Source organism: Somniosus microcephalus, chromosome 6 (assembly GCF_052327205.1).
Source record: "Somniosus microcephalus isolate GS21.2 chromosome 6, FLI_Smic_1.0, whole genome shotgun sequence".
Taxonomy (NCBI): Eukaryota; Metazoa; Chordata; class Chondrichthyes; order Squaliformes; family Somniosidae; genus Somniosus; species Somniosus microcephalus.
Window position 1 is genome coordinate 244,438,857 of NC_140992.1, and position 25,844 is coordinate 244,464,700.

Consider the following 25,844-nt stretch of genomic DNA (forward strand, 5'->3'; position numbering starts at 1 on the left):
CCAGCCTATTACCATCTCGTCTAGCTTCTAATCTCTTTTACTTCTTTTGGTTCTTTTATTCTTTTGTCCGATCGCAGCCCTGCCTTCGATCTAGTTCCTTTTCTCTCCAGTTTTGAAGAAGGGTCAAACCCGAAACGTCAACTCAAATTTCTCTCCACGGATGTTGCCTGACCTGCTGAGTTTTTCCAGCATTTTCTGTTGTTATTTCGGATTTCCAACATCTGCAGTATTTTGCTATCGTATTAAAGATCCTTACTGCGCAGTGTTTATAATTTGATCCATTCATTAAAGACATTATCCCTAATAGTTTCTATCTTGAATGACAGTTCCGGGGCACCACATCTATTTATACATGTTTTTTTTTATCCTGTTCACGTTCTTCGGCCAGGTGAAAAATGGAAGGCAGTAAATGTGCGCAGTTTTTAATCTCCCCAAAGCAATTGAGCACTTCAATCCCAGGTCATGTGGATTGCAGCAGCCTACTGTTACACTGCTGGGGTACACTCAATTACATTGCCCAATGAGCAGCCAGTTTGCTAGCTAGCTAGCGAGCGCAGCGCCAGCAAGGTTGCTGGTGATTGGACAGTGCAGGGATCGGAAATGGCGGCCACCGCGGTGGAGCATGTTGTGGCGGATGCCGGAGCTTTCCTGAAGAACGCGCCGCTGCAGGTTGGTGGGCGAACTTAGTGCGCCTTTGTCGAAGGGGCAGCAAACGACCTTCGTTTGGTTGTCAATTGTTTTTGTGTTTTGTTTCTCCGGGGGCGGGACCGAGGGCTGTCAGTTCTCGGGGCCCTGTCCCGTTCTGCCCAACGGTTTATTCGGCACGCTGTTGGTAATGTTAACGGTGCAGACCTTCCAATACATTCACGCCCCTGCATTTCACCCCGGGCTTTAGCCTCCGCGCCGTCAACAGGAGGGCAATGTTAGGAATCGTGTATATATAATCAAAAAGATGGATTGGAGAACCAAGCACTTTTTTTCCCCTCTTTGTGACGCTCATCAAAATAGGTTGCAACGTTCAACCACAGTAATTCAGTGTAACTGCGCGAATAGAACTTATTAGGTCTAGTTGTGCACTTGTTAAGTTTCATACATTGTTGTCAGCCTGGTGTTCGGTATTCCCAAAACAAGCGCTCTACTTGGAACTCCGACACGGCAAGAGAGCCCCAGGTGAGCAGAGGAAACGCTTCAACGACACCCTCGAAGCCTCCTTGAAAAAGTGCAACATCCCCACCGACACCTGGGAATCCCTGGCCCAAGACCGCACGAAGTGGAGGAGAAGCATCCGGGACGGCGCCGAACACCTCGAGTCTCTTCGCCTGGAGCAAGTGGAAGCCAAGCGCAAGCAACACAAGGAGCGCACGTCGACCCAAGCGCCCCACCCATCCGCCCGCCCCTTCAACCACCATCTGCCCCACCTGTGACAGAGACTGTAGGTCCCGTATTGGACTCATCAGTCACCTGAGAACTCATTCTTAATGTGGAAGCAAGTCATCCTCGGTTCCGAGGGACTGCCTCTGAAGAAGACGTGTGAGAATCAGGCTCAAGATTCTCCAAACCAAAGTACTGAGCGTGACTGGTCTATTCCCTCAGGTCGCACTACCGAGCCAGGCTGATTTGTCAATTCTCAGAAGCGCCCTGGAGTACTCGCATATCCGATTACTGCGTTTGTCACACAGGATGGATTTACTTCCGAGTCTGAAAGTTGTGGCTTCAAGTCCCACTCCAGAGACTTGAACACAAAATTCTAGGCTGACACTCCAGTGCAGTGCTGAGGGAGTGCTGCACTGTCTTAGGTGCCGTCTTTCAGATGAGACATTAAACCAAGGCCCCATCTGCTCTCTCAAGTGAACATAGAAGATTCCAGGGCACTATTTCTAAGAAGAGCAGGGGAATTATCCCCAGTGTCCTGGCCAATATTTATTCCTCAAACACCATCACTAAAACCGATTATCTGTTCATTATCTCATTGCTGTTTGTGGGAGCTTGCTGTTTGGCTACCACGTTTCCTACATTACAACAGTGACTACACTTAAGTAATTTTTTTTTTTTTTAATTGGCTGTAAAGCGCTTTGGGACATCCGGTGGTCGTGAAAGACGTTGGGCCGGATTTTCCGATCGGAGGCTTCCTGCGTGCGGATGCCTCTGATCTGGAAAAAATCTACGAACTTACCTGTTGGCTCCGTAGGTCCCGACACTTCCGCTCCTGGGCCTCTCCTGGTGCATGCGCGCAGAGGCCCAGGTATCCCAGGGGCGCAGGCTTTCGTAAGCGCCCCTGGGATCACGTGGGCCATGGGGAACCAATCAAAGAAGGGAATCCCCTTCACACTTTTGACTTTAGAATTTTTTGAGGAGGTAACAAGGAGGGTAGATGAGGGTAGTGTGTTTGATGTGTATATGGACTTTAGCAAGGCTTCTGATAAGGTTCCACATGGCAGACTGGTCACGAATTAAAAGCCCATGGGATCCAGGGCAAAGTGTCAAGTTGGATTCAAAACTTGTTTGGAGGCAGGAAGCAGAGGGTAATGGTTGATGGGTGTTTTTGTGACTGGAAGGCTGTTTCCAGTGGGGTTCCGCAGGGCCCAGTACTAGGTCCCTTGCTTTTTGTGGTATATATCAATGACCTAGACTTGAATATAGGGGGTATGATTAAGAAGTTTGCAGATGATACTAAAATTGGCTGTGTGGTTGATACTGAAGAAGGAAACTGTAGACTACAGGAAAATATCAATAAATTGGTCAGGTGGGCAGAACAGTGGCAAATGGAATTCAATCCAGAGAAGTGTGAGGTAATGCATTTGGGGAGGGCTGACAAGGAAAGGGAATACACATTAAATGGTCGGACACTGAGTAGTGTAGAAGAACAAAGGGACCTTGGAGTACATGTCCACAGATCCCTGAAGGTAGCAGGCTAGGTAGATAAGATGGTTAAGAAGGCATACGGAATGCTTGCCTTTATTAGCCATGGCATAGAATACAAGAGCAGGGGGGTTATGCTTCAACTGTATAAAACACTAGTTAGGCCACAGCTAGAGTACTGTGTGCAGTTCTGGTCACCACATTACAGGAAACATGTGATTGCACTGGAGAGGGTACAAAGGAGATTTATAAGGATGCTGCTGGGAGTAGAGAATCTTCGCTATGAGGATAGGCTGGGTTTGTTTTCCTTAGAACAGAGGAGGCTGAGGGGAGACCTTATTGAGGTGTATAAAATTATGAGGGGCCTAGATAAAGTGGATAGAAAGGACCTATTTCCCTTAGCAGGGTCAAAAACCAGGGGTCACAGATTTAAAGTAATTGGTGGAAGGTTTAGAGGTGATTTGAGGGGAAGTTTCTTTACCCAGAGTGTTGTGGGGGTCTGGAACTCACTGCCTGAAACAGTGGTAGAGGCAGAAACCCTCATCACAGTTAAAAAGTACTTGGATGTGCACTTGGGATGCTGTAACCTGCAGGGCTACGGACCAAGAGCTGGGAAGTGGGATTAGGCTGGACAGCTCTTTGTTGGCCTGTGCGGACACGATGGGCCGAAATGGCCTCCTTCTGTGCTGTAACTTTCTATGATTCTATGACCGGTCTCTCCACATATATCTGTCAAAAGTATGAATGGGGATCACTCAAAAAACACAGTTAAACATTAAATTAAAAAAATTTTAAATCACGTATTTAAAATTACATTAAATTATATTTTAAACATTTACTTTTTGGAAAAAAAAATACGTTTTTTACGGGGTTAAAAATAAACTTACATTTTTTAAAAAGTATTTTAAAATTATAAATGACTGAATTTTAAAAAAACTTTTAAGAACTCTTTTGCTGATAAAAGCAGGCCTTTCGCGGGTGGAGGTTCTGCAGAAAGCGGAACTCTTCCCCCCCACAGAGGCCCTCCTCCCGGGCAGGTGGATGATCTGCCAAGAGGAATCTTGACCGATTGGAAGTGCCGGTTTTCAGCGCATGTGCTTGGCATGCCTGAAACTGGCACTTGCGAGGCCCCTACGGGTGTGTACACAGCTCGTACACACCCATGAGGGTCGGAAAATACGGGGTGTTATATAAATCCAAGACATTTTCTTTTTTACTTTCAAACTTCTATTGTCCGGCGTGTCATCTTGGAGCCGGGGGCAAGAGATTATTGACAATGTAAATTGATCCAATCTCAACTTCACCAGTCACCTCCCATTTTGTTTCAGATGTAAATATACATTATTTAAAATCCCAATTTCTACCCTCTTCTGACGGTTGCAGAAAAGAGGTGGGACAGTTTTTGTTTTTGTTTTGCTGCTATAAAAATTTCTAAAAAGCCTTAGTAATAAACTTAATGCCCCACATCATATAAAACAAAGTAAGCAGAAAAAAGGGGCTGGTATCTTAAAAATCAGACTTTACTCAGGTTAACATTTTTGAAGTTTCCAGCGTCTGATCTAAAATGATGCCTGTGACAACCCCATGGATTTTACCTGGGACGGGAGAGGTGACATTTTTTTCCCTTGCCTGTGCACACTGAGGCCATTTGTAGCCTCTCCAACATACCAGCTAAAATTGGGCAATTCAGCACCGACCTGGGCTCTGCCTGTGGGCACGGCCTCAATACCACGTCGTATGATGCATTTAGTCACGGAGCCATTCAGAGGTCAGATGTTTGCTAAGCAGAATGGAAATGTAATTTTACTTTTCTGCATGAACTTTAGAAGATACTAAGTTATAACAAACTGTGTTTCCAAGTGAAAATATAGTGATCCATTAATTTTGCATAATTTGCAAATTTTAGGGGGAAAAATTATGTGATTGGTTAAGGTTATCTAACAGGACATGAGAAAAATTGAGACTTGGGAGATGTGCAGATGCGATCAATGTTTCTTCGTTTGACAGTGTGGCCTGCACATGAGCAATCTACTCGTTCTCTGGCTGCAAGATGGGACAAATTGGAAAAATAAGTTTGAAAACTGAGATAAAGGAAATGAAAAGGAATGATGGAAGAAATAGGAAAAAAAACTGGATGGTGGGGTGGGAGGGAGCGAAGAAGTAAAGAAAGAAATGTACCTTGTAAGAAATTGTAACTTCTTTTGTTGTAAAGCACTTAGCCACATCCCATGTACTGTATAACTTTTGAAATATTTGTTATGTAGGCAAATGTGGAATCTAATTTGTATACAGCAAGGTAGGACAAATAGCAAAAGAGATGAATGACCAGATAACCTGTGTTTGGTAATAGTTGAGGGAGGAATGTTGGTCAGGACAAAGAGAGCTCCCTTCTCTTCAAATAGTGTCATGGGATCTTTATGTCCACCTGTACCCCATTGTCTTCCTTAATGCTGCCCCCCTACCTACATGCAACCAAAAAAGATATTTCAAGAGAGGAGTTCTAAGTTCACAATCTGAGGGAGCTGTTCAACAAGATTGATTACAGGAAACTTTGTGATATCCAGCACCGACGGGACGGCAACAGCTCGGTCACATCAAAACTGCCGGACAAACCAGCGCTAATGTTAGCAACAAACCCTAACAGCTTCCAAACAGTCGGCTGTAGCTTGCAAGCGTCTCTGTAGCTGAGCAACAGCTTTAGCTAGACCTTGCAGAGCCTGACTGGTGGGAAAAAAAGCAACGAAAAGAAAAAAAACTTACTGAACTGACTCCTGAATTTTGCCGGTGGATCGAGCATTCTGGACAGTTAACCTCCGGATAAACCAAAGTTTCCTGTATATACCGTTTTCTTTCAACGTGGGCAAGGTGTTTATCGAATTAACAACATTTGATTTGAGAGATAAAATCAACAAAAGTATTTGTCATTACATTATAGCTCTTAATGTTTTTATTGATTTTTAGGAGTTTGGAAAAAGCATCTACACAATAAAGGAAGTTGTGAATGAAATCCGGGACAAGGAAACTAAGCGAAGGCTGGCAGTTTTGCCATACCAGCTCCATTTCAAAGAGCCATTTCCTGAATATATCCGACAAGGTGAGTTTTTCCTCCCCTAAGTGAATTGCTTGGTTTAAAGTGTTTATAAAAAAAAAAAGTATATATTTTTGGTTATAAAATCTTCTTTACAGTTCTTGTTTTTATTTTTTGGTTTCACTTTTTTTTAAACAAAGTGGATACCATTGTGTAATGAAGGAAAGCAAGAGCTAGCATTTATGTAATACCTTTTATTAGAAGTGCTCAAAATGCTTTGAAATGAGCCAATTATGTAGATGACCACAGTAGCCATTTACGCCCAGCAGTGCCCCACAGTTATCAGTTAACAGCCTAACGGTGTGTGAACACTTACCTAATAGTGATCATAATATGATCAAGTTCAACGTTGTGTTTGAAAGGGAGAAACGTGAAACAGCTACTAAGATTCCAGAATAACAACAGAAAATGCTGGAAACACTCACCAGGGCAGGCAGCATCGAGGAGAGAGAAACAGTCAACATTTCGAGTCGGGGACCCTTCTTCAGAACTACCCGACTCGAAACGTTGACTGTTTCTCTCTCCTCGATGCTGCCTGACCTGCTGAGTGTTTCCAGCATTTTCTGTTATTTCAGATTTCCAGCATCCACAGTATTTTGCTATTGTATTAAGATTCTAGATTTAGGTATGGCTGGGTTGAGACAGACTGGCCACAGTAAACTAGGCGAAACTGTTAACGGGTAAATTGACACAAGATCAGTGGGAGGTGTTCAAAAAAGAATTTAAAGTGATACAGAACCAGTTTATACCCCGAAGAGGCAAGAGTTCTACTTGCCAAAACAACCCAGCCATGGACAACATAAAACTAAAAGAAAAAGCATACAAAAATACAAAAATAGCACCGATCCTGATGACTGGAAGAGATACAATGAACAACAAAAGGTGACAAAACAGATAGTAAAAGCTCCAAAAGGGGAATATGAAAAGAAACTTGCAAGGGATATCAAAATCAACCCTTTTTTTTCAATTATATTAGGAAAAAGAGGGTGTTCGGGGCAATGTGGGCCCCTTGAAAACTGATAAACGGTGATATTGTGAATGGAAATAAGGAAATGGTGGACTTGTTAAATAATTACTTAGCATCGGCATTTACAGTAGAGGAAGAGGATAGCATGCTGGACATCCCAAGGAAACTAATATTGAAACAGGGACTCACCAAAATTAATGTAAGCAAAATAACAGTAATGAAGAAAATAATGGTACTAAAGAGTGACAAATCCCCAGGACCAGATGGTTTCCATCCCAGGGTTTAAAGGAAGTAGGTGAGAACGTTGCAGATGCCCTAACTATAAACTTCTAAATTACACTCGATTTAGGAACCATTCCTTTAGACTGGAAAATTGCACATGTCACTAAAGTAGTGGACAGGGGATCTATGGATGTTATATATCGAAAGCCTTCTGGAAGTCCATAAAGTCCCTCACAAGAGACTGTTAGCTAAAGTTGAAGCTCATGGAATTGAAGGCAATTTATTGACCTGGCTAGGAAATTGGCTTAGTGGCAGGAGACAGAGAAGGGATACTGGGCAGGTACTCTAATTGGCAGGACTAGTGGTGTCCCACAGGGATCTGTGTTGGGGCCTCAACTATTCACTGTATTTATTAACGACTTAGATGATTGGATAGAGAGCCACATAGCCAAGTTTGCCGAAGATACAAAGATAGGTGGCATTGTAAGCAGTGTAGATGCAAGCATAAAATTACAAAGAGATATTACTGGATTAAGTGGGCAGTACTGTGGCACATGAATGAATTTCAATATAGGCAAGTGTGAGGTCATCTACTTTGGACCTAAAATGGATTTTAAAAAAAACTTTCTAAATGGTCGTTGTCGTACGTGTCTTCACACTGTTCCCTTTGGGGAACTGTATGAAGTGGTGGAAGGATTTCTGGCCGCGTTACCGCTTCTTCCGTGACCGTAACCATCTTCGTACCAGCCATTAGGGTGATTAGTCCTATGGCGGGAGGGTTTTATGGGCTCCCACAACCCATACAAGGGGGAGGGGTGGCCACCCACACCCACGGACGCAAGTATCCCGCTGGATGTCAACCCAGAATTTAGAGCCGGAGCTCCGACTCCACTTGCCGGGACTGTCTGGAGCAGGGTTCGAAACCCTACACCTTCTGGCCCAGCGGCGGGGATGCTACCGCTATGCCAAAGGCTCACTCCTAAATGGTGAAAAGCTAGAAACAGTGGAGGTCCAAAGAGACTTGGTCCATGTACATAGATCGTTAAAATGGACAGGTGCAGAAAATCAAAAAGACTAATGGAATGCTGGACTAGAATACAAGGGGGTCAAAGTTATGCTACAGCTATACAAAGCCCAATTAGACCACACCTGGAGTACTGTGTTCAGTTCTGGGCCCCATGCCTTAGGAAGGATGTATTGGCCTGGGAGGGAGTGCAGCGGCGGTTTACCAGAATGATACCCGGACTCCAAGGGTTAAATTATGAGGAGAGATTACACAAACTAAGGTTGTATTCCCTGGAATTTAGAAAGTTAAGGGTGATTTGACCAAAGTTTCCAAGATATTAAGGGGAACTGATGAGGTAGATAGAAACAGAAACTATTTCTGCTGGTTGGGGAGTCTGGGACTAGGGGACATAGCCTAAAAATTTAGAACCAGGACTTTCAGGAGTGAAGTTAGGAAACTCTCTACTGCAAACGGCAGTTGATGCTAAGTCAATTCATTTTAAATCTGAGATTGATAGCTTTTTGTTAACCAAAGGTATTAAGGGATTTGGGACAAAGGCGTGTATATGGAGTTAGGTCACAGATCCGCCATGATCTCATTGAATGATGGAACAGGCTGAGGGGCTTAATGGGCTACTCCTGTTCTATGTTCCTAAGTTCTATAGATTCTTTTTTTGTGCACCGTTTAGCAAAAATGTAGGCTGTTAGCTTTTTAATATTTTCTTTACAGTGACTGACTTTTCCAAAAAAACTGGAGACTACCCCAGCCTCTCAGCAACTGACATTAAGGTTCTGGCACTAACCTGTCAACTTGAAGCTGAATATGTGGGAGTTGGCCACTTGAAAAAAGAACCTGCACAAAAAGTAAGTCATTTATCACATAAAAGTTCTTTCACTGATGGGCTGTCTTGTACTGTCTGAACAGCAACACCCTTAGAAGTCTGTAGTTGCACAAAAGGACTGCAGACACATATTTTTGGGGGTCACATGGTTTATCTTTACGACGGCATGGTGATCCTTATTAAGAAACATTTCTGTACAAAAAATCTGTTAATTATTACTAATAAAGACTGAACTTGAATTTTTGCAGAATCTAAATGTTTTATGTGATAATGATATAATAAAGCAGTATAGATAGATCTATTTCTTAAGGCTAAAGGGATCAAGGGGTATGTGGAGAAAGCAGGAACAGGGTACTGAATTTGGATGATCAGCTATGATCTCATTGAATGGCGGCGCAGGCTCGAGGGGCCGAATGGCCTACTCCTGCTCCTATCTTCTATGTTTCTATGTCCATGCCTGCATGTAGCAAGATCCGGAGAGCATCTAGGCTTGTGCTGATAAGTGGCACTTAAGAGCCAGGCAATGACTATTTTCAACAAGGGAGTGCCTAATCACCTCCCATTGACATTCAATAGCATTATCAACACTGAGTCGCCCACCATTAACATCCTGGGGGCCTTCATTGACCAGAAACTCAACTGGACAAGCCAGATAAATGCCGTGGCTACTAAAACAGTTCTGAAGCTGGGTATAGTGCAGCAATCTGTGGTGAGTGACTTGCCTCCAGGACAAAGCAGTCTGCTTGATCAGCACTTCATCGACTAGCCTAAACATTGAACCCCCCCCCCCCCCCCAAATCACTGGTGTACCGTGGCTGCAGTGTGTTCTATCTACAGGATGCACTGCAGCAAGTTGCCGAGGCTTCTTCGGCAGCACCTCCCAAATGTGTGTCCCGAGAATTAATTCTAAAAGTGCAGGGAGTTACCTCTGCGTTTGCCTAATTCTGCCCTTGTTGCTGTGATTTATGCATTCATAATAATTTGTTAGGCAGCCCAGAACCAAGCTTTGTATGTAGAGCTCTCACTGGTATCATGTCATGAAGCTCTGTTTCAGCGATTTGAATAAGGCATCTATCCAGGACTGAGGGCAGTCAACCCCTGCCCAGGTTTCTGCCATTGCTGCTCCATAAGCAGTTTTAAGGAGATGAATCAGAATGATCTGAACGATTTGGCCTCCATTGTTTCCCCCCCCCCCCCCGGCCAAATACCATCTCTAGACAAGTGTTCGTTTCTGCTCAGCACCTCTTGAGAGTATGAACAAGGATGGGAACTTTCCATATGAGGAATTATATGTTTGGGTCACAGTACAGTAGAGTACCAGCATACAATACCAGCCTTCTAGGTCATTTGATAGCTTTAAGAGCATAAATAGCATTCACTTGCCAATCTGAGATAACAAAAGTTTGAAAAGGAAATGGTTGCTAGTGGAGCAGGGTTTCAATCAGGTGCTACACCAAGCAAAATATAGAGCGGTTTACTGTATCATATCTGAAGGATTGCACTGTGGAAAACTTTCATTTTGCATGGCTGTTGCTGTTTCTGAGGAGCATATACTGTACATGAATTGTTTTAGCAGAACAGTGAGTTATTTTACATATGTTTTGAATATGGTGGATGTTTTTGAGATTTCAAAATAAGATCTTATTCATCCAAAAATGATGGGCAGGAAAAGACCAGCGGGTCCATCAAGCCTCCATTCAATGCGCTTTGCCCAGTATTTTGAATACAAATCTGATACCATAGTAATACAATCTAATACACACTTGCAAATCCAGAAACCATTTTTCATGGGGATTTGTATCTTTTTCATTCTGCTAATGCTGATTTAGAATTGGGCCCAAAACTGAAGGTATGAAACCGGACCAATAATTAACAAAAGTTACTGGTCCACAGTAAAAACTGCTTGTTTACCAAGGTAATATAAGTTATCTGTACATACTGTGCCAAATACATACAAGCGTTGGATATATGGTTGATCAAAAATCTGAAGAAACTTTCTGTGCAGGTGTATCCTGAGCCTAGTGCAGAGCATGTGTTGGCATTTCAGTGTCATGTTCAGGAGTCACATTCTCACTGCTTCAAAATATACACAACTCATGTCAGCAGTCCAGTGTTTATTTTGTGCAATAGAAATATTAGGCAGATGTGTTCAAGTAAAAAGAATAATTGTGGAAAATCCAATTTGTTCTTTTTTTTGGTAGGTTGAAGTGAGTAGCACTTTAAGACATCCAGAATCACTGATCAACATAGCAGGCTTTCACCTGCCATCTAAGGTAAATGGAATTTAAAACGCATAGTTTAGAACCTTGTAAAGAATTTACGAATTCTACTTCAAGCAGCAACTGTTGTCGGTTAGCTTTGTGCATACTGCATTCCTAATCTCCATGATCAAAGTATAGAACAGTAAAGAAAGAATTGTAGTCACTCTTGTTTTGTGGCAAATGCGATAGCCAATTTGCACACAGCAAGGTTCCATAAACAGTAGATGAGATGACTGATCAGTTAATCTCTTTTGGTGGTGTTGGTTGAAGATGACATTGGCCAGCACATCAGGATAACTTCATGCTGTTCTTTGGAAAAATTGCCTTGAGATCTTTTTATATTCACCTGAACAAGCAGACATAGAAACATAGAAGATAGGAGCAGGAGTAGGCCATTCGGCCCCTCGAGCCTGCTCCGCCATTTAATGAGATCATGGCTGATCATCCAAATTCAGTACCCTGTCCCTGCTTTCTCCCCATATCCCTTGATCCCTTTAGCCTTAAGAAATATATCTAACTCCTTCTTGAATATGAATTGGCCTCAACTGCCTTCTGTGGTAGAGAATTCCACAGGTTCACCACTCTCTGGGTGAAGAAATTCCTCCTCATCTCAGTCCTAAATGGCTTACTCCTTATCCTTAGACTGTGACCCCTGGTTCTGGACTCCCCTGCCATCGGGAACATCCTTCCTGCATCTAGTCTGTCTAGTCCTGTTAGAATTTTATAAGTTTCAATGAGATCCCCTCTCATTCTTCTAAACTCCAGCGAATATAAGCCTAATCGACCCAATCTCTCCTCATACGTCATTCCTGCCATCCCAGGTATCAGTCTGGTGAATCTTCGCTGCACTCCCTCCATGGCAAGAACATCCTACCTCCGATAAGGCGACCAAAACTGCACACAATACTCAAGCTGTGGTCTCACCAAGGCCCTGTACAACTGCAGCAAGACATCCTTGCTCCTGTACTCGAATCCTCTCACTATGAAGGCCAACATACCATTTGCCTTCTTAACCACCTGCTGCACCTGCATGCTTACCTTCAGCGACTGGTGCACAAGGACTCCCAGGTCTCATTGCACTTCCCCTTTTCCCAATCTATTGCCATTCGGATAATAATCTGCCTTCCTGTTTTTGCCACCAAAGTGGATAACCTCACATTTATCCACATTATACTGCATCTGCCATGCATCTGCCCAATCACCCAACCTGTCCAAATCATACTGGAGTTTCTCTGCATCCTCCTCACAGCGCACACGCCCACCCAGCTTTGTGTCATCTGCAAACTTGGAGATATTACATCTAGTCCCCTCGTCTAGATCATTAACATATATTGTGAATAGCTGGAGTCCTAGCACCGATTCCCTGCGGTACCCCACTAGTCACTGCCTGCCATTCGGAAAAAGACCCGTTTATTCCAACTCTTTGCTTCCTGCCTGCCAACCAGTTCTCTATCCAAGTCAGTACCTTACCCCCATTCCCATGTGCTTTAACTTTACACGCTAATTTCTTATGCGGGACCTTATCGAAAGCCTTCTGAAAGTCCAAATACACCACATCCACTGGTTCTCCCTTATCTATTCTACTAGTTACATCTTCAAAAAAATTCCAGTAGATTAGTCAAGCACGATTTACCTTTTGTAAATCCATGTTGACTTTGTCCGATCCTGTCACTGTTTTCCAAGTGCTCTGCTATTACATCTTTTATAATGGACTCTAGCATTTTCCCCACTACCAATGTCAGGCTTACTGGTCTATAATTCCCCGTTTTCTCTCGACCACCTTTTTTGAATAGTGGGGTTACATTAGCTACCCTCCTATCCATGGGAACTGTTCCAGAGTCTATAGAATTTTGGAAGATGACCAGCAATGCATCTACTATTTCTAGGGCCACTTCCTTAAGTACCCTAGGATGTAGATTATCAGGCCCTGGGGATTTATTGGCATTCAATTTCTCTAACACCCATTTCCCTACAAATACTGATTTCTATCAGTTCCTCCCTCTCATTAGACCCTATGTTCCTCGACATCTCTGGGAGGTATTTGTGTCCTCCTTTGTGAAGACAGAACCAAAGGATGTATTTAATTGGTCTGCCATTTCTTTGTTCCCCATTAAAAATTCCCCTGATTCTGACTGCAAGGGACCTATGCTTGACTTCACCAATCTTTTTCTCTTCACATATCTATAGAAGCTTTTACAGTCAGTTTTTATGTTCCCTTCAAGCTTACTCTCATACTCTATTTCCCCCCTCTTAATTAATCCCTTTGTCCTCCTTTGCTGAATCCTAAACTGCTCCCAATCCTCAGGTTTGCTGCTTTTTCTGGCCAATTTATAAGTCCTCTCCTTGGATCTTATGCTATCCCTAATTTCCCTTGTTAGCCACGGTTGAGTCACCTTTTTTGTTTTATTTTTATGCCAAACAGGGATGAACAAATTCTGTAGTTCATCCATGCGATCTTTAAATGTTTGCCATTGCCTATCCACCGTCAACCCTTTAAGTAACGTTCCCCAATCCATCCTAGCCAACTCGCGCCTCATACCATCATAGTTTCCTTTATTTAAATTCAGGACCCTAGTCTCTGAGTCAACTACTTCACTCTCCATCTTAATGAAGAATTCTAACATATTATGATTGCTCCGACCCAAGGGGCCTCACACAAGATTGCTAATTAATCCTTCCTCATTACATAATACCTAGTCTAAGATGGCCTGATCTCTAGTTTAACAGACAGTTTAACGTCTCATCTGAAAGTACTGTCTCTCATTACTTCATTGAATTGTCAGCCTAGATTAAATGCTTCAGTCCCAGAGTGGAGCTTGAATTTAAAGGTTTTAAGGTATGTGTTCCAAATGCAGACTATCTTTGTTTTGTACCCAAGTCCTTTACTGTACCTTATTTAGTCAAAACTTGCTGGATTCATCTTTTGAAGAGATGGACCTACTTTGTAATAGTGAATATGTGTAACAGCTATTCATTAAAATAAGAGACTAAAATTGGAAACTGAAGACAGAAAGTGATGTACTGGGGCAAAGGGAAGTGAGGGAGAAGAATGAGGGGAAAAAAAGGGTTTGCAGTTGAGAGGAACACGGCACTAAGTCAAAGTCAACACCGTTCAGAATTGATTAAATTAGACCAGATTTAGCTATGGATTTCTTGTAATAAAACAGTTTTTAATTCGTTCCCCCCCCCCCCCCCCCCCCCGGCCTAACGAGTAGGCACCATGCAGACCAGATGGTTTTGGTTTGATTCCCAGAGGGTGCTGCTGAGTTAGTTGATCTCAACTGGGACAGCAGTCAGGGGCACCAGGAAAGGGAAAATTTAGTCAAGCTCCTTCTGTGTGTAAAGATTGGGTGAAGACAGGATCAGACTTTACTGTGATGTCCTCCACATTCAAATAGCTAGTCTAGTTTGCATATAAAAATTGCCCTTGGATTGCCAGCATGAAAGGAGTCAGCCTCCCTCAGGACATCGGGGAAGAAAATTGGGGGGAGAGGGAAATTGCAGAAATAAAATTTCTGGACTGGTCAAGATGTCGCAACTACAGGAAACTTTTTTTTATCCGGCACGGACGGGACCGACGTGGTGCCGGTTCATCAAAAATTCCAGATAACCGAACGCTATAGTGAAAGATACGGAGCTGAGAGCTCCGTATAAAGCAACAAACCCTGTTGCTTCTTCAGAACAATGGCCACAAGTTGCAAGCGTCTCTGTAGCTTAGCAACAGCTGCAGCCACACCCTTGCACAGCAACAAATGGAGGAAGGCAAGTAATAAAAGTTACCTGAACCTACTCCTGAATTTTGCCGGTTAACCGAGATTTCCGGTTATTTAGGTGCCGGTAAATCTAAAGTTCCCTGTATTGCAAAAACTTGAAACTAAAATGTGATATTTGTGTTGAGCTAATAGCTTTAGTTTGGACCTGAATTTGTTTAGACTGAGTCAGTTGAGATTAAGTTGAATTGTACATTCAAACAAAGCTGTTTCGCTCATCTTTCCTACACACTACCCACTGTTCGAAACTCTTGCGTTCTAGGCTGTGAAGTTTGTATTAATGCCACAATGTAAGAAGCACTGAAAATCATTTTTATTTTTATGCAACAGCATCCAGAGAAAGGTTGTCCAAAGGAAAGTTGTGTCGTCCCTTCAAGCTCAGAGGAGGCTTGCCATTCCACCAGAACAAAACATTCTAGTGAGTCGGCTGTGGCTGATTCATCAGAATTCAATGCCTTTCAGTACTGGAGAAACCCACTACCGAGCATTGAAGAAGATCTACAAGACTTGCTGGTAAGCAACATGAGTTTTATTCTGATGATGAAAGGTCATCGACCTGAAACGTTAACTCTCTTTCTCTGACCTGCTGAGTGTTTGCAGCATTTTCTGTTTTTATTTCATATTTCCAGTGTTTGCAGTATTTTGGTTGGTTTGGGTTTTATTCTGTTGCTTAAATAAACTAATGTTAACGCTTGTACAAAAACATGAAATGCAGGCTAATCTCCAGCCACAAATCTAGATATTCCAATTATAATACTTTGCTGCCTACCAGAATCTGATGTGCTAATCTGCATTACTTAGCAGAACAAAGAGAGTGTCTGCATTTCAAGAGAGAGACCATTGAATCAACACCAAGAAGAACTGCATGGAAGTGAAGAGGAGGAGGAGGAGGAAGATGACGATGATGGGTGGATAACACCTAGTAACATTCAGCAGATCTGCCAGGATATGGGCTGTTCAGAGACGCTAGCAAATGTCAAAGTTGGTTGTATGACTACAGATTTTGCCATGCAGGTAATGGATTTAGTTTTTCATTTTAAGTTTTTGAACTATTTAGTAGAAAACTTAAAGTGGTTATTTATACGCGTGCTTAAAAACCTATTGAAATCTTCATTGTTGCCATGTTGTCCTCTCGAAAAAAAAAAAAGGTACAATCATTTATACCTCAGCATTGAGCTGGTGAATATACCTGCATCCCAGTGATGAGTGGAGATGATTAGCGGTGACCGACCTTGCATGTGCAATTGATCTTTATTTTACATTGAAAAGCTAAGGTGTAGTGCTGAGGCCCATAGTGCAAGACATCACACAGGTCAGAAAAAGAGAGGACAAGATAAATCAAGAAGAGTCGATTAGGTGTAAAGGTTCTTGGTTTCATACAGTGGGAGCATAGGCAGGAGGAAGAGGGTGTAAGATGTTGTATTTAGAGCATCAAAAGATTGAGAGAAAAGTTCAGAAGCGCAGTGACTTGAGTCATCTGTTAAGATTGCAACAGAGAGTTCTCTGAGAGCCTGCTCTGACATGGCAGTAGTACAGGAAACTCTTTTTTAGACGGGACCGGCGTGGTGCCGGTTGATCAAAAAGTCCGGATTACAGAGAGGTATACTTGCCACGGTACGAGTGCCCCGTACACGGCCACAGGTGCAGGAGCCCCGGTTACACGGCCACAGATCTAGGAGTCCCTGTTGCACTGCCACAAGTGCAGGAACCCCAGTTACACGGCCACAGATCCAGGAACCCTGGTTACACGGCCACTAATATATAGTAAAACTTAGCTGAACCTACTCCTGAATTTTGCCGGTTAAGAGAGTTTCCTGTATTGCAATAGACTTGGGCTTACTATAGAGAGTTAAGAGTTGTTGAAGGGAAAAGAAGTGTTTGGCAAAAAAGAGTAAACTGAGCTTCTTGGGGACAACTTTAACAATGGAGGACGTGTAGTGGTTCCACTAGAAGCCAAAGGAGAAAATAAGGTTCATTGATGAAGGATTAAGGGTGGTGACATCAAAGGCTACAGGGGTGAAGGAAGGCTTCCTGTATTGTATACTGCACTGGGAAGTTGTACCTACATGAAGTGACTACAGGAAACTTTCTGGTATCCGGCACTGACGGGACCGAGCTGGTGCCGGTTGATCAAAACTGCCGGAAAAACCAGCGCTAATGTTAAAACATACGGAGCTTCTGAGCTCCGTGTGAAGCAACAAACCCTGTTGCTTAGCAACAGCTTCAAAACAGTCGGCGTAGCTTGCAAGCGTCTCTGTAGCTAAGCAACAGCTTCAGCTATTCCTTGCAGAGCCACGACTGGAGAAAAAAAAGCAACGAGAAGTAAAAAAAAACTTATCTGAACCGACTCCTGAATTTTGCCGGTGGATAGAGCTTTCCGGACATTTAACCTCCGGTTAAACGAAAGTTTCCTGTATTATGCTTATGTTTTAAGTACATGTTTTGCACGGTTAGTGACTACACAAATTATTTAGAACTACACTTATTTTTTTCTCCTGATTTGCTGGCCAACATTTACCCCTCAACCGACATCACTAAAACAGATTAAATTCTTTTATTGCTGTTCCTGGGATGATGCGGTGCGCAGATTGGCTGCCGCGTTTGCCTACACTATAACATGCAAGTTCGTTCTTTCTTTCTTTCTTAGAATGTCCTTATTCAGATGGGGCTTCATGTGATTTCATTAAATGGAATGCTTATAAAACAAGCAAGAAGCTATATTCTGCGTTGTCATGCATGTTTCAAGTAAGTATTGATCAGATGTACACTGGAACGATTCTTGAGACTCTCAAACTATACAGTGATATGCATCAAAGATCAGGAATTTCATGTGGGGTATTGGAGGGTAAGCACATGCCATACCACCAAAGGCACAAAAGCTGCAGATGCTGGAAATCTGAAACAAAGAAAGGAAAAGGCTGGAAACTTTCAACAGGTCAACCAGCATCAGTGGAGAGAGCAGAGGAGTTAATGTTATGGGTGTGACTCCTTTGTCAAAACTGGAGGATATTACAAATGAACAGCATTAAAAAAGGAAGGGGGGGGAAAAACAGGTGCCCACGCGAAGAGAAATAAATGGCCTGTAAAGCGCTTAAGTGGAAATCAGGAGTTGGTTAAATAGCTAAAGTAATGTTAGCATGAGGCAATACGAGGCACAATGAGAGGAAAAAAGACATTCGCAAGACATTGAGAATGTGTGATTAGCTGAGGAGGGGAGGGATGAGGCAGGTAGAAATAGAAGCACGAAAAACTGTCGGAGTGGAGCAGGCTTCAGCAACCCAGAGGCACGGGAGAAGAAAGAAATTGTTGACACCAAGGGTGTAGACCACCCCGCCAGCATGGTGCTCCGACGGAGGGTCCCGACCCCAAGCACCAACCAGTCATGTGATATGTTTAATCCCAGTCCATTCTGAATTGAGTTTTAATGGATTTTTATGCTCATCAAGGCAAAGGATAATATTGTCAGGAACTGAAAACTTTCTAATTTTAGGGACTCGGACTCGGCATCCAGTAGTCGCTGAGTAAGTATAGCATAGGTAACTGCAAAGTAAGATTTCCTCTTCTCTGGTCCAATATTGTGCTTTAGCTCCAAGCTCAGAAGAGCACCTCCGAATTAATATTTTGCACACCAGACATCTTTTTATTCCTCTCTGAATCATTGCTGACTTGGAGGCAGTTCCATGATGTGGACTGAGGCGCATTGGAAACTAATGTCCCCATCTTAGCCCAGCAGTGCTAAGGCTAATTGTAACACTCCTACTGCGGCTGAAATAACAAATTGTGCATTGATGACCACCTGTGGATCTAATCTTCTTGGTCTATGTAACGGAGATGGTAATTCTACCTTTGAGCCGCTGGGGGATCCTGCAACAGAGAAACTTTAAATCCTCCATAAATGTACCAATAAATAGGAAGGGACGATGAAGATAACTGAAATCCAGAGCTGTGTACTAAACTTGTCTCTGGTTGGTTTTGACTAGGACTACATCTAACGTGAGCAAGGCGTTCTGCCCAAGCTGTGGTAACAAGACACTGAAGAAGGTGGCAGTGACTGTGAATGAGGATGGCAGTCTTCACATGCATTTCTCAAAAAACCCAAAAGTGCTAAACCCACGAGGACTGCGGGTAAGATCACTGTTTTTATTTTAATTTACACTATTCAATGTGAAACACATTTTTGTGATATTACACAACTTCTTCTGTTATGTCTGTTTATATTTATCTCTCTATTTATTCTGAAAACCTCCTCTGTTACAAAATTACTTGATTAAGAGTATATAGTTTATATAATTGAAAGTGAAGCATGGATGTTAGTGAAGCGTTTAAGTTACAGCTGTAAAAACTATATTCCAGAAATACTTAATTCACATCACATTTTTAATGTTCTGCATTCATTGAAGTTTTGGTCCAATGTCGTCCTTTTTTTTAAAAAACTTGCAATATCAAAAATAATTCTGCTCCCTAAGTAATGTGCAGGTGCTCAGAACTGGAGTGGGTGAAGGGGGTGGTTGGTGGGAAGGTGAGTCAATTCTTTATGATCATTGGGAGGAACAATAGGACTTGAAATGGTGTAATTGAAATATCCCTCCCCTCTTCCCATTGTCATCCCGATTACTTTAATGATAATGAGAAATTTACTAGCAGAACTTCTTTTCTGGATTTCTGTGGTGGGGGGTGGGAAGCTGAATAAAGGAAAACTGCATCAGCCTGTGGCTGCAGTGTGTACCATCTACAAGATGCACTGCAGCACTTCCCAAACCCACGACCTCTTTCCCCCTAGAAGGACAAGGGCAGCAGGTGCATGGGAACACCACCACCTGCAAGTTCCCCTCCAAGTCTCACACCATCCTGACTTAGAAGTATATCGCCGATCCTTCATCGTCGCTGGGCCAAAATCCTGGAATTCCCTCCCTAACAGTACTGTGGGAGTACCTTCACCACACGGACTGCAGCGGTTCAAGGCGGCTCACCACCACCTTCTCAAGGGTAATAGGGATGGGCAATAAATGCTGGCCTTGCCAGCGATGCCCACATCCCACAAACGAACTATAATATATATATCCCATTTACAATATGCTGGGATTAATGCTATTGTGGAATGTAGTAAAGCTTTGAAGAGAGAAATAATTAAAAACAAATACTAATTAAATGGAAGGAATACTAGTCTTATTTCAGAAGGAAAGAAGGTTTCCTTTTTAAGAGCAACCTTTTCTTTGATAAAGTACAGTTGACCATATTTTTAAAACCTAATTGTAAATACCTCACCTGGCACAATACATTTATATCATAGGTATTCTGATGATTAAAATTGTGTTTGAGTCAAATTAATTTTTTTCCCCCAATAGTATTCTCTCCCATCACCACATGGTGGGAAACATGGCAGTAATCCACATTTGAGTGAAGACCAGAACTTTCCTCAGCAACGACTGTCCAAAAAGGCTAGGCAGAAGACGAATGTCTTTGACCCAGATTACACTGCCGGCGTTTCCCCATTTGTGGAGAATGACATCTATAGCAGAGCTGCTAACTTAAACATTCGGGACAACAGAATTGGAGCTGGGAGGAGGAGGATGAACCCAAATGCTGTAACAAAAAAATTTGTTAAGAAGAAATAAATGTGTTTTCCCCCCAACTATTACATTGCAATTTTTCAGTATCTTACTAGAGTTTACTATCAAAATTTGATGCTGTAAAACTATTTATGTAAATTCAACAAGGGTTGTTAAAGAATGTTCAGAATATCCTTTTTATCAACAATATTGCCTGAAGGGACATGACTCTTGCAATTATTTACCTAGGCTGTTCTAAACCAGTAACCCCATATATGTTTTCGAAAGAAGGTGTATTTATACTTGTGTTGCTGGGGGAAGAGGGTTTAGCAGTCAACGCTATGTCTTCAACCACATGCTTCTTGCCTCATTAATGCAAAAATACTTCAGTGGAATTTAACAAATCCTTTGAGTCTGGATTCTCTTTGGCGACACTCTTAGTGTTTGCAAACTTCAGTTTCATCTCAAATAAATTTAATACAACCACTTTAATTTTTTTCTCACTACTTTTGTTTCATCAAGCTCTTGTTTTTTTAAGTTTCCTCTTTAGATATATTAATCTGCATTCATGTTAGCAAAACATTTTTCTTGGTTTAGTAACTTCCAAAGTTGATGATCTCTTGATTCTGTTTTTAAAATTCTATTTGACAAACATTTAAAAATAATACTTGACCACGATTGGTGCCACTGCAGGGCTGTTTATGGAAAAAAAGATGCTGAATTAAGATCTATCTTAAAAACTTTTGGGGAGGGGTATGAGTAACATACCAGCATTTTTTTTTAATGTGTGCTCTACATTAGAGAAGCATCTTTGTGCACATTATAATAAAAATTTCAGTGTACACACCTTTTAATTAACCTCTGATTTCAGAAAATGTTGAGGTTTTTGACAGAAGGAGTTCTCTGATTTTGCAGCAAGCCATGGGGCTCTCGCCTGTTGATTATATGCAGCTCTAGACTGCTTGCCTCATATATAGTTTGATGGATAACATTAGATTTAACTGTCTTTAAATAATCAGACCTTGTAATTGCATAGAAATCCAATTAGCTAAGCAGTTCCCATTTCACACGCAATGCCACAGTTCCCCATGGTTATTGGTGGTGATAAAAAATGAGGTGCATCTTGCATTCCAGATTTCACACCTTCATCCCTAGGATTGTATCAAGTTAAAAATGGAAAAGTGCACTGTAAACTACCTTTGCACGAAAGTAAATACAATAGTATTAGTTAAAATAGCAAATGATTTTGTATTTACAATATTTATGTGGGTGACGTTTCATATGATTGCTTTTTGTGATTTTTGCAAATACATTTATGAATGCTTTCAAATTAGCTTCAGTAGGTCAATGAAATGAGATTGTGTGATATACAGCCTGCTAGTTATATATTGTATCCACCAGATTTTAAACTTAAAAACAAAGTTTTGTATTCTAGTATCAGAATTCTGATATATTTTATTAAATTTAGATAAACTTACTCAATAATAGTTATTGTGTTGACTTCATTTACAGTCCTATTGTGTTGTTGAATTCTGCTAAAGCTGCTTAACTTAGGTGGCACAGTACATTTGTACACCGATTTGCTGCACCTCAGAATGATGGGACATGGGTGTTTAAGTTCGACGGACACCGCCATTAGATTATTACAGCAGATATTTGAATAATCTACCGTAAAATGCAAAACTAAAGCTGGTAACATTTTACTTTATCTTGAAGGCACACATGCACAGTATTCAATCTGGGCTTTTTTTCTCTGGTTCATTGTGTTCAGATTCATTTTTGTTTAAAGAAGCAGTGTGTCTTTGCTACAATTTGATGGTGGAATTCAATTCTACTATATATATATATAAAGCGGCTCTTCTGTCTGTCCTGATGTCTGTCTGTTCTATACGTTTGAAAGTTACAGAGCGTACCGACGCGCCCGTCGCCTCAAAAGAAAGCTTGCGATTCCGGACCGGTCATAGGTGTATTTACGTTTCGGCCGGACAAAAATCCCGCCCGCGGTATCCCAAAAACGTTCAGCGTTCCGCTCATTAGCATCTCATTAGCGACCGTGTGACGTCGAGGTCCACCAATCGGACGGCGGGTTCCTTCCTACAGTTGAGTGTCGAGTGACTCGACGATTGACCAATCCTACGCTTCGGTGACCTGACCGGTCGACCAATCGGTGCGTGTGGGGGTGGGCCTTATCCTTCTGAACCGAGGTGAGTGGCCGCCATCTTGATTTTTCACAATTTTTTCCCCCACACTTTTCTGTGTTAGGGAACTACGGTAAATATTTTAATGATGTGTTAGGGAATTAAATAACATTTTAATAGGGGGGGGGTGGTAGAGCCTCGGGAAATCGCGCGGGGGGGGGGGGGGGTGGGGGGAGAGCCTCGGGAAATCGCCGGGGGGAGGGGGGAGAGCCTCGGGAAATCACCGGGGGGGGGGGGGGAGAGCCTCGGGAAATCGCGGGGTGGGGGGGGGGGAAGAGCCTCGGGAAATCGCGGGGGGGCTCGCGCTGACCGCGCCCGCACTGACCGCGCATGCGCCGCCCGCAGCGGCCGTCCATCAGCCGCGCGATACGCGGGGGACCTCAGCTCCGGTCCGGCCCGGCCGCTATTGCAACGGCACCGGACCTCAGGTGCTAGGCAGGGAGAGGGGACTGGGGGAGGGAGGGAGGGAGGGGAGGGATGGAGAGGAGGGGATGGAGAGGAGGGGAGGGAGGGATAGGACAGGGAGAGGACATGACAGGGAGAGGGGGGACACACAGGGGCAGGGAGACCAAGCGCCCCAAAATTGCCCTCGCAACGCGGGGCTCCCCAGCTAGTTAAATATATAAAGTAGGTCCATATCCTCGTCTTTTAATGATGAGAAGTGCTGAGCCATCAGCACTAGCATTTTTGATGTGGGTGGGGAACTGAAGCCTGCCTCAGTTTCCAAGGAAGTAGGTCATTCTACAACAGATGCAGCAACCTTACTTTTGCATTTATCATCGTGTAGAATCATAGAATCCTGCAGTACAGACAGAGGTCATTCGCCCTATCGCGCCTGTGAAAGAGCTATCCAGTTAGTCCCACTTTTCTTTACCCATAGCCCTGAATTTTTTTTTCTTTTCAAGTATCCAATTCACTTTTGAAAGTTTTGAAAGTTAATATTGAATCAGCTTCCACCACTCTTCCACAACAATTCGCTGTGTAAAAAAAAAAAAAAAATTAATCGCCCCTCTTTTGCTAATTATCTTAAATCTGTATCCTCTGATTACTGACCCACCCGCCAGTGGAAACAGTTTCTCCTTGTTTACTCTGAAAACCCCTCCAATTTTGAACACCTCTATTTAATCTCCCTTAACCTTTTCCAATCTAGAGAACAATCCCAGCTTCTCTAGTCTTTCCACATAACTGAAGTCTGGTAAATATCTGCACCCTCTCCCAATGCATTGACATCCCTCCTAAAGTGCGGTGCCCAGAATTGGACATAATACTCTAGTTGAGGTCCAACCGGTGATTTATATAGGTTTAGTGCGCCTCTATTTCTAAAGCCAAGGATCCCGTATGCTTTTATAATAGCTTTATCAACTTGTCCTGCCACCTTCAAAGATCATGAAACCTCTAGTCTCTCTGTTCCTGCACCCCTTTTGGGAATTTGGGGATGTACACTGTGTATAAGAATTTACTATTGTAAATATTACCTGCACAAATCAAGTGCATAATAAAGCAATATTATTTACATATATAAGGGGATAGTGCCAGACGATTGATGGCGAGTTATCAAAAAGGAGATAGAACAAAACCTGGGAACTATGAACCAGTCAGCTTAACGTCAGTGGTAGGAAAGATACTGGAATCTATACTAAAAGTGATAGAGAAGCTAGAGACAGAAAACAATAAAAATAGCATGGATTCCAAAAGGCTTAAGTCATGCTTAACTAACCTGATGATAGAATTCTTTGCAGAGGTAAGAGTAGACAAGCGTAATGTAGTAGATGTCCTATACTTGGATTTTCAAAAGGCCTTCGATAAGGTACCATACGGTAGGCTCATGACAAAGGTTAGGGCATATGGAGTCAGGGAACAAATAGCGGAATGGATAGCAAATTGGCTTTAAAAAATAGGAGGCAGAGAGTAGGGGTAAAGGGTAGTTACTCAGATTGGAGAAAAGTAGAAAGCAGTGTTCCACAAGGATCAGTGCTGCACCCACTGTCATCCTAATTTACATTAATGATTTGGACTTGGGAACAAGTAACTCAATATCACAATATGAGCTGATGTCCTTTGGTAGGAAAAATAGAAACATCACCTACACCTTGGAAAATAAGAAACTTAATGGGCTAGAAGAGCAAAGGGATCTAGGGATACAGGTGAGTAAATTATTAAAAGCACCATCGCAGGTTAGCAAAGCAATTAAAAATGCTAACAAAGCACTGGATTTATTTCTAGGGGTATAGAATTCAAAATAGTGAAGTTATGTTAAAATTGTATAGGACCCTGGTCAGGCCGTAATTAAAAGTCCTGTGCACATTTCTGGTCTCTATACTATAAAAAGTACATAGAAGCACTGGAGAACGTGCAAAGAAGATTTACAAGGATGGTATCGGAACTGATAGATTACAGCAATTGGGAAAGATTGAACAGGTTTTTTTTTAGAAAAGAAGACTTCGAGGTGACTTGATAGAGGTCTTTAAAATTATGAATGGGTTGGATTGGTAGATGTGGAATGTTTCCACGTGTGGGAGAATCCAAAACTAAGGGCCATAAATACAAGGTAGTTACTAATAAATCCAATAGGGAAATAAGGAGAAATTTCTTTACTCTGGTTAGAATGTGGATTTTGCTACCACAGGAAGTGGTAGAAGCAAATAGCTTTGATGCTTCCAAAAGGAAACTAGATGAGTACATGAGAGAAAAAGGAATAGAAAGATATGCTGAGGCTGAGATGAGGTAGATAGAATTGGAGGAGACTCATGTGGAGTATAATCTTAGAATCATAGAATGGTTACAGCACAGGAGGAGGCCATTCGGCCCATCGAGCCTGCTCTCTGCATAAGCACTTCAGCTAGTCTCACTCCCTTGCCTTTTCCCCAGCACACCAGCACAGACTGAGTGGCCTGTTTCTGTGCTGCATATTCTATGTAAGTGACACCAACACTATAAAGCATTAACAAAACTGCACATGGTAAAGTGTATCTAGCTGTCACTATCAAAAGGGTGCAAAGGAAGTAGAAATAATTCAGAAGGACCAAGACAGGCTTTAGATTTTAGATTAGTGAAAACAAGTTAAGTAAGTTAAATCTATTCTC

At 42.4% G+C, this 25,844-nt stretch overlaps 1 protein-coding gene across 2 annotated transcripts; it reads left to right on the forward strand.

Moving 5' to 3' along the window:
• Positions 1–560: 560 nt before the first annotated feature.
• nob1 (NIN1 (RPN12) binding protein 1 homolog) lies at positions 561–22,040 on the forward strand. Of its 2 annotated transcripts, none has more exons than XM_085991696.1 (9): positions 561–669; positions 5,821–5,953; positions 8,872–9,005; positions 11,185–11,256; positions 15,345–15,527; positions 15,816–16,028; positions 17,662–17,759; positions 18,995–19,139; positions 20,360–22,040. In XM_085991696.1, exons 1-9 carry the CDS (start codon positions 601–603, stop codon positions 20,627–20,629), a joined length of 1,317 nt encoding a protein of 438 aa, XP_085847822.1. In that variant the 5' UTR covers positions 561–600; the 3' UTR covers positions 20,630–22,040. The 2 variants fall into 2 exon arrangements, with proteins under 2 accessions (XP_085847822.1, XP_085847823.1); XM_085991697.1 differs by having other exon boundaries at positions 15,819–16,028.
• Positions 22,041–25,844: the final 3,804 nt, after the last annotated feature.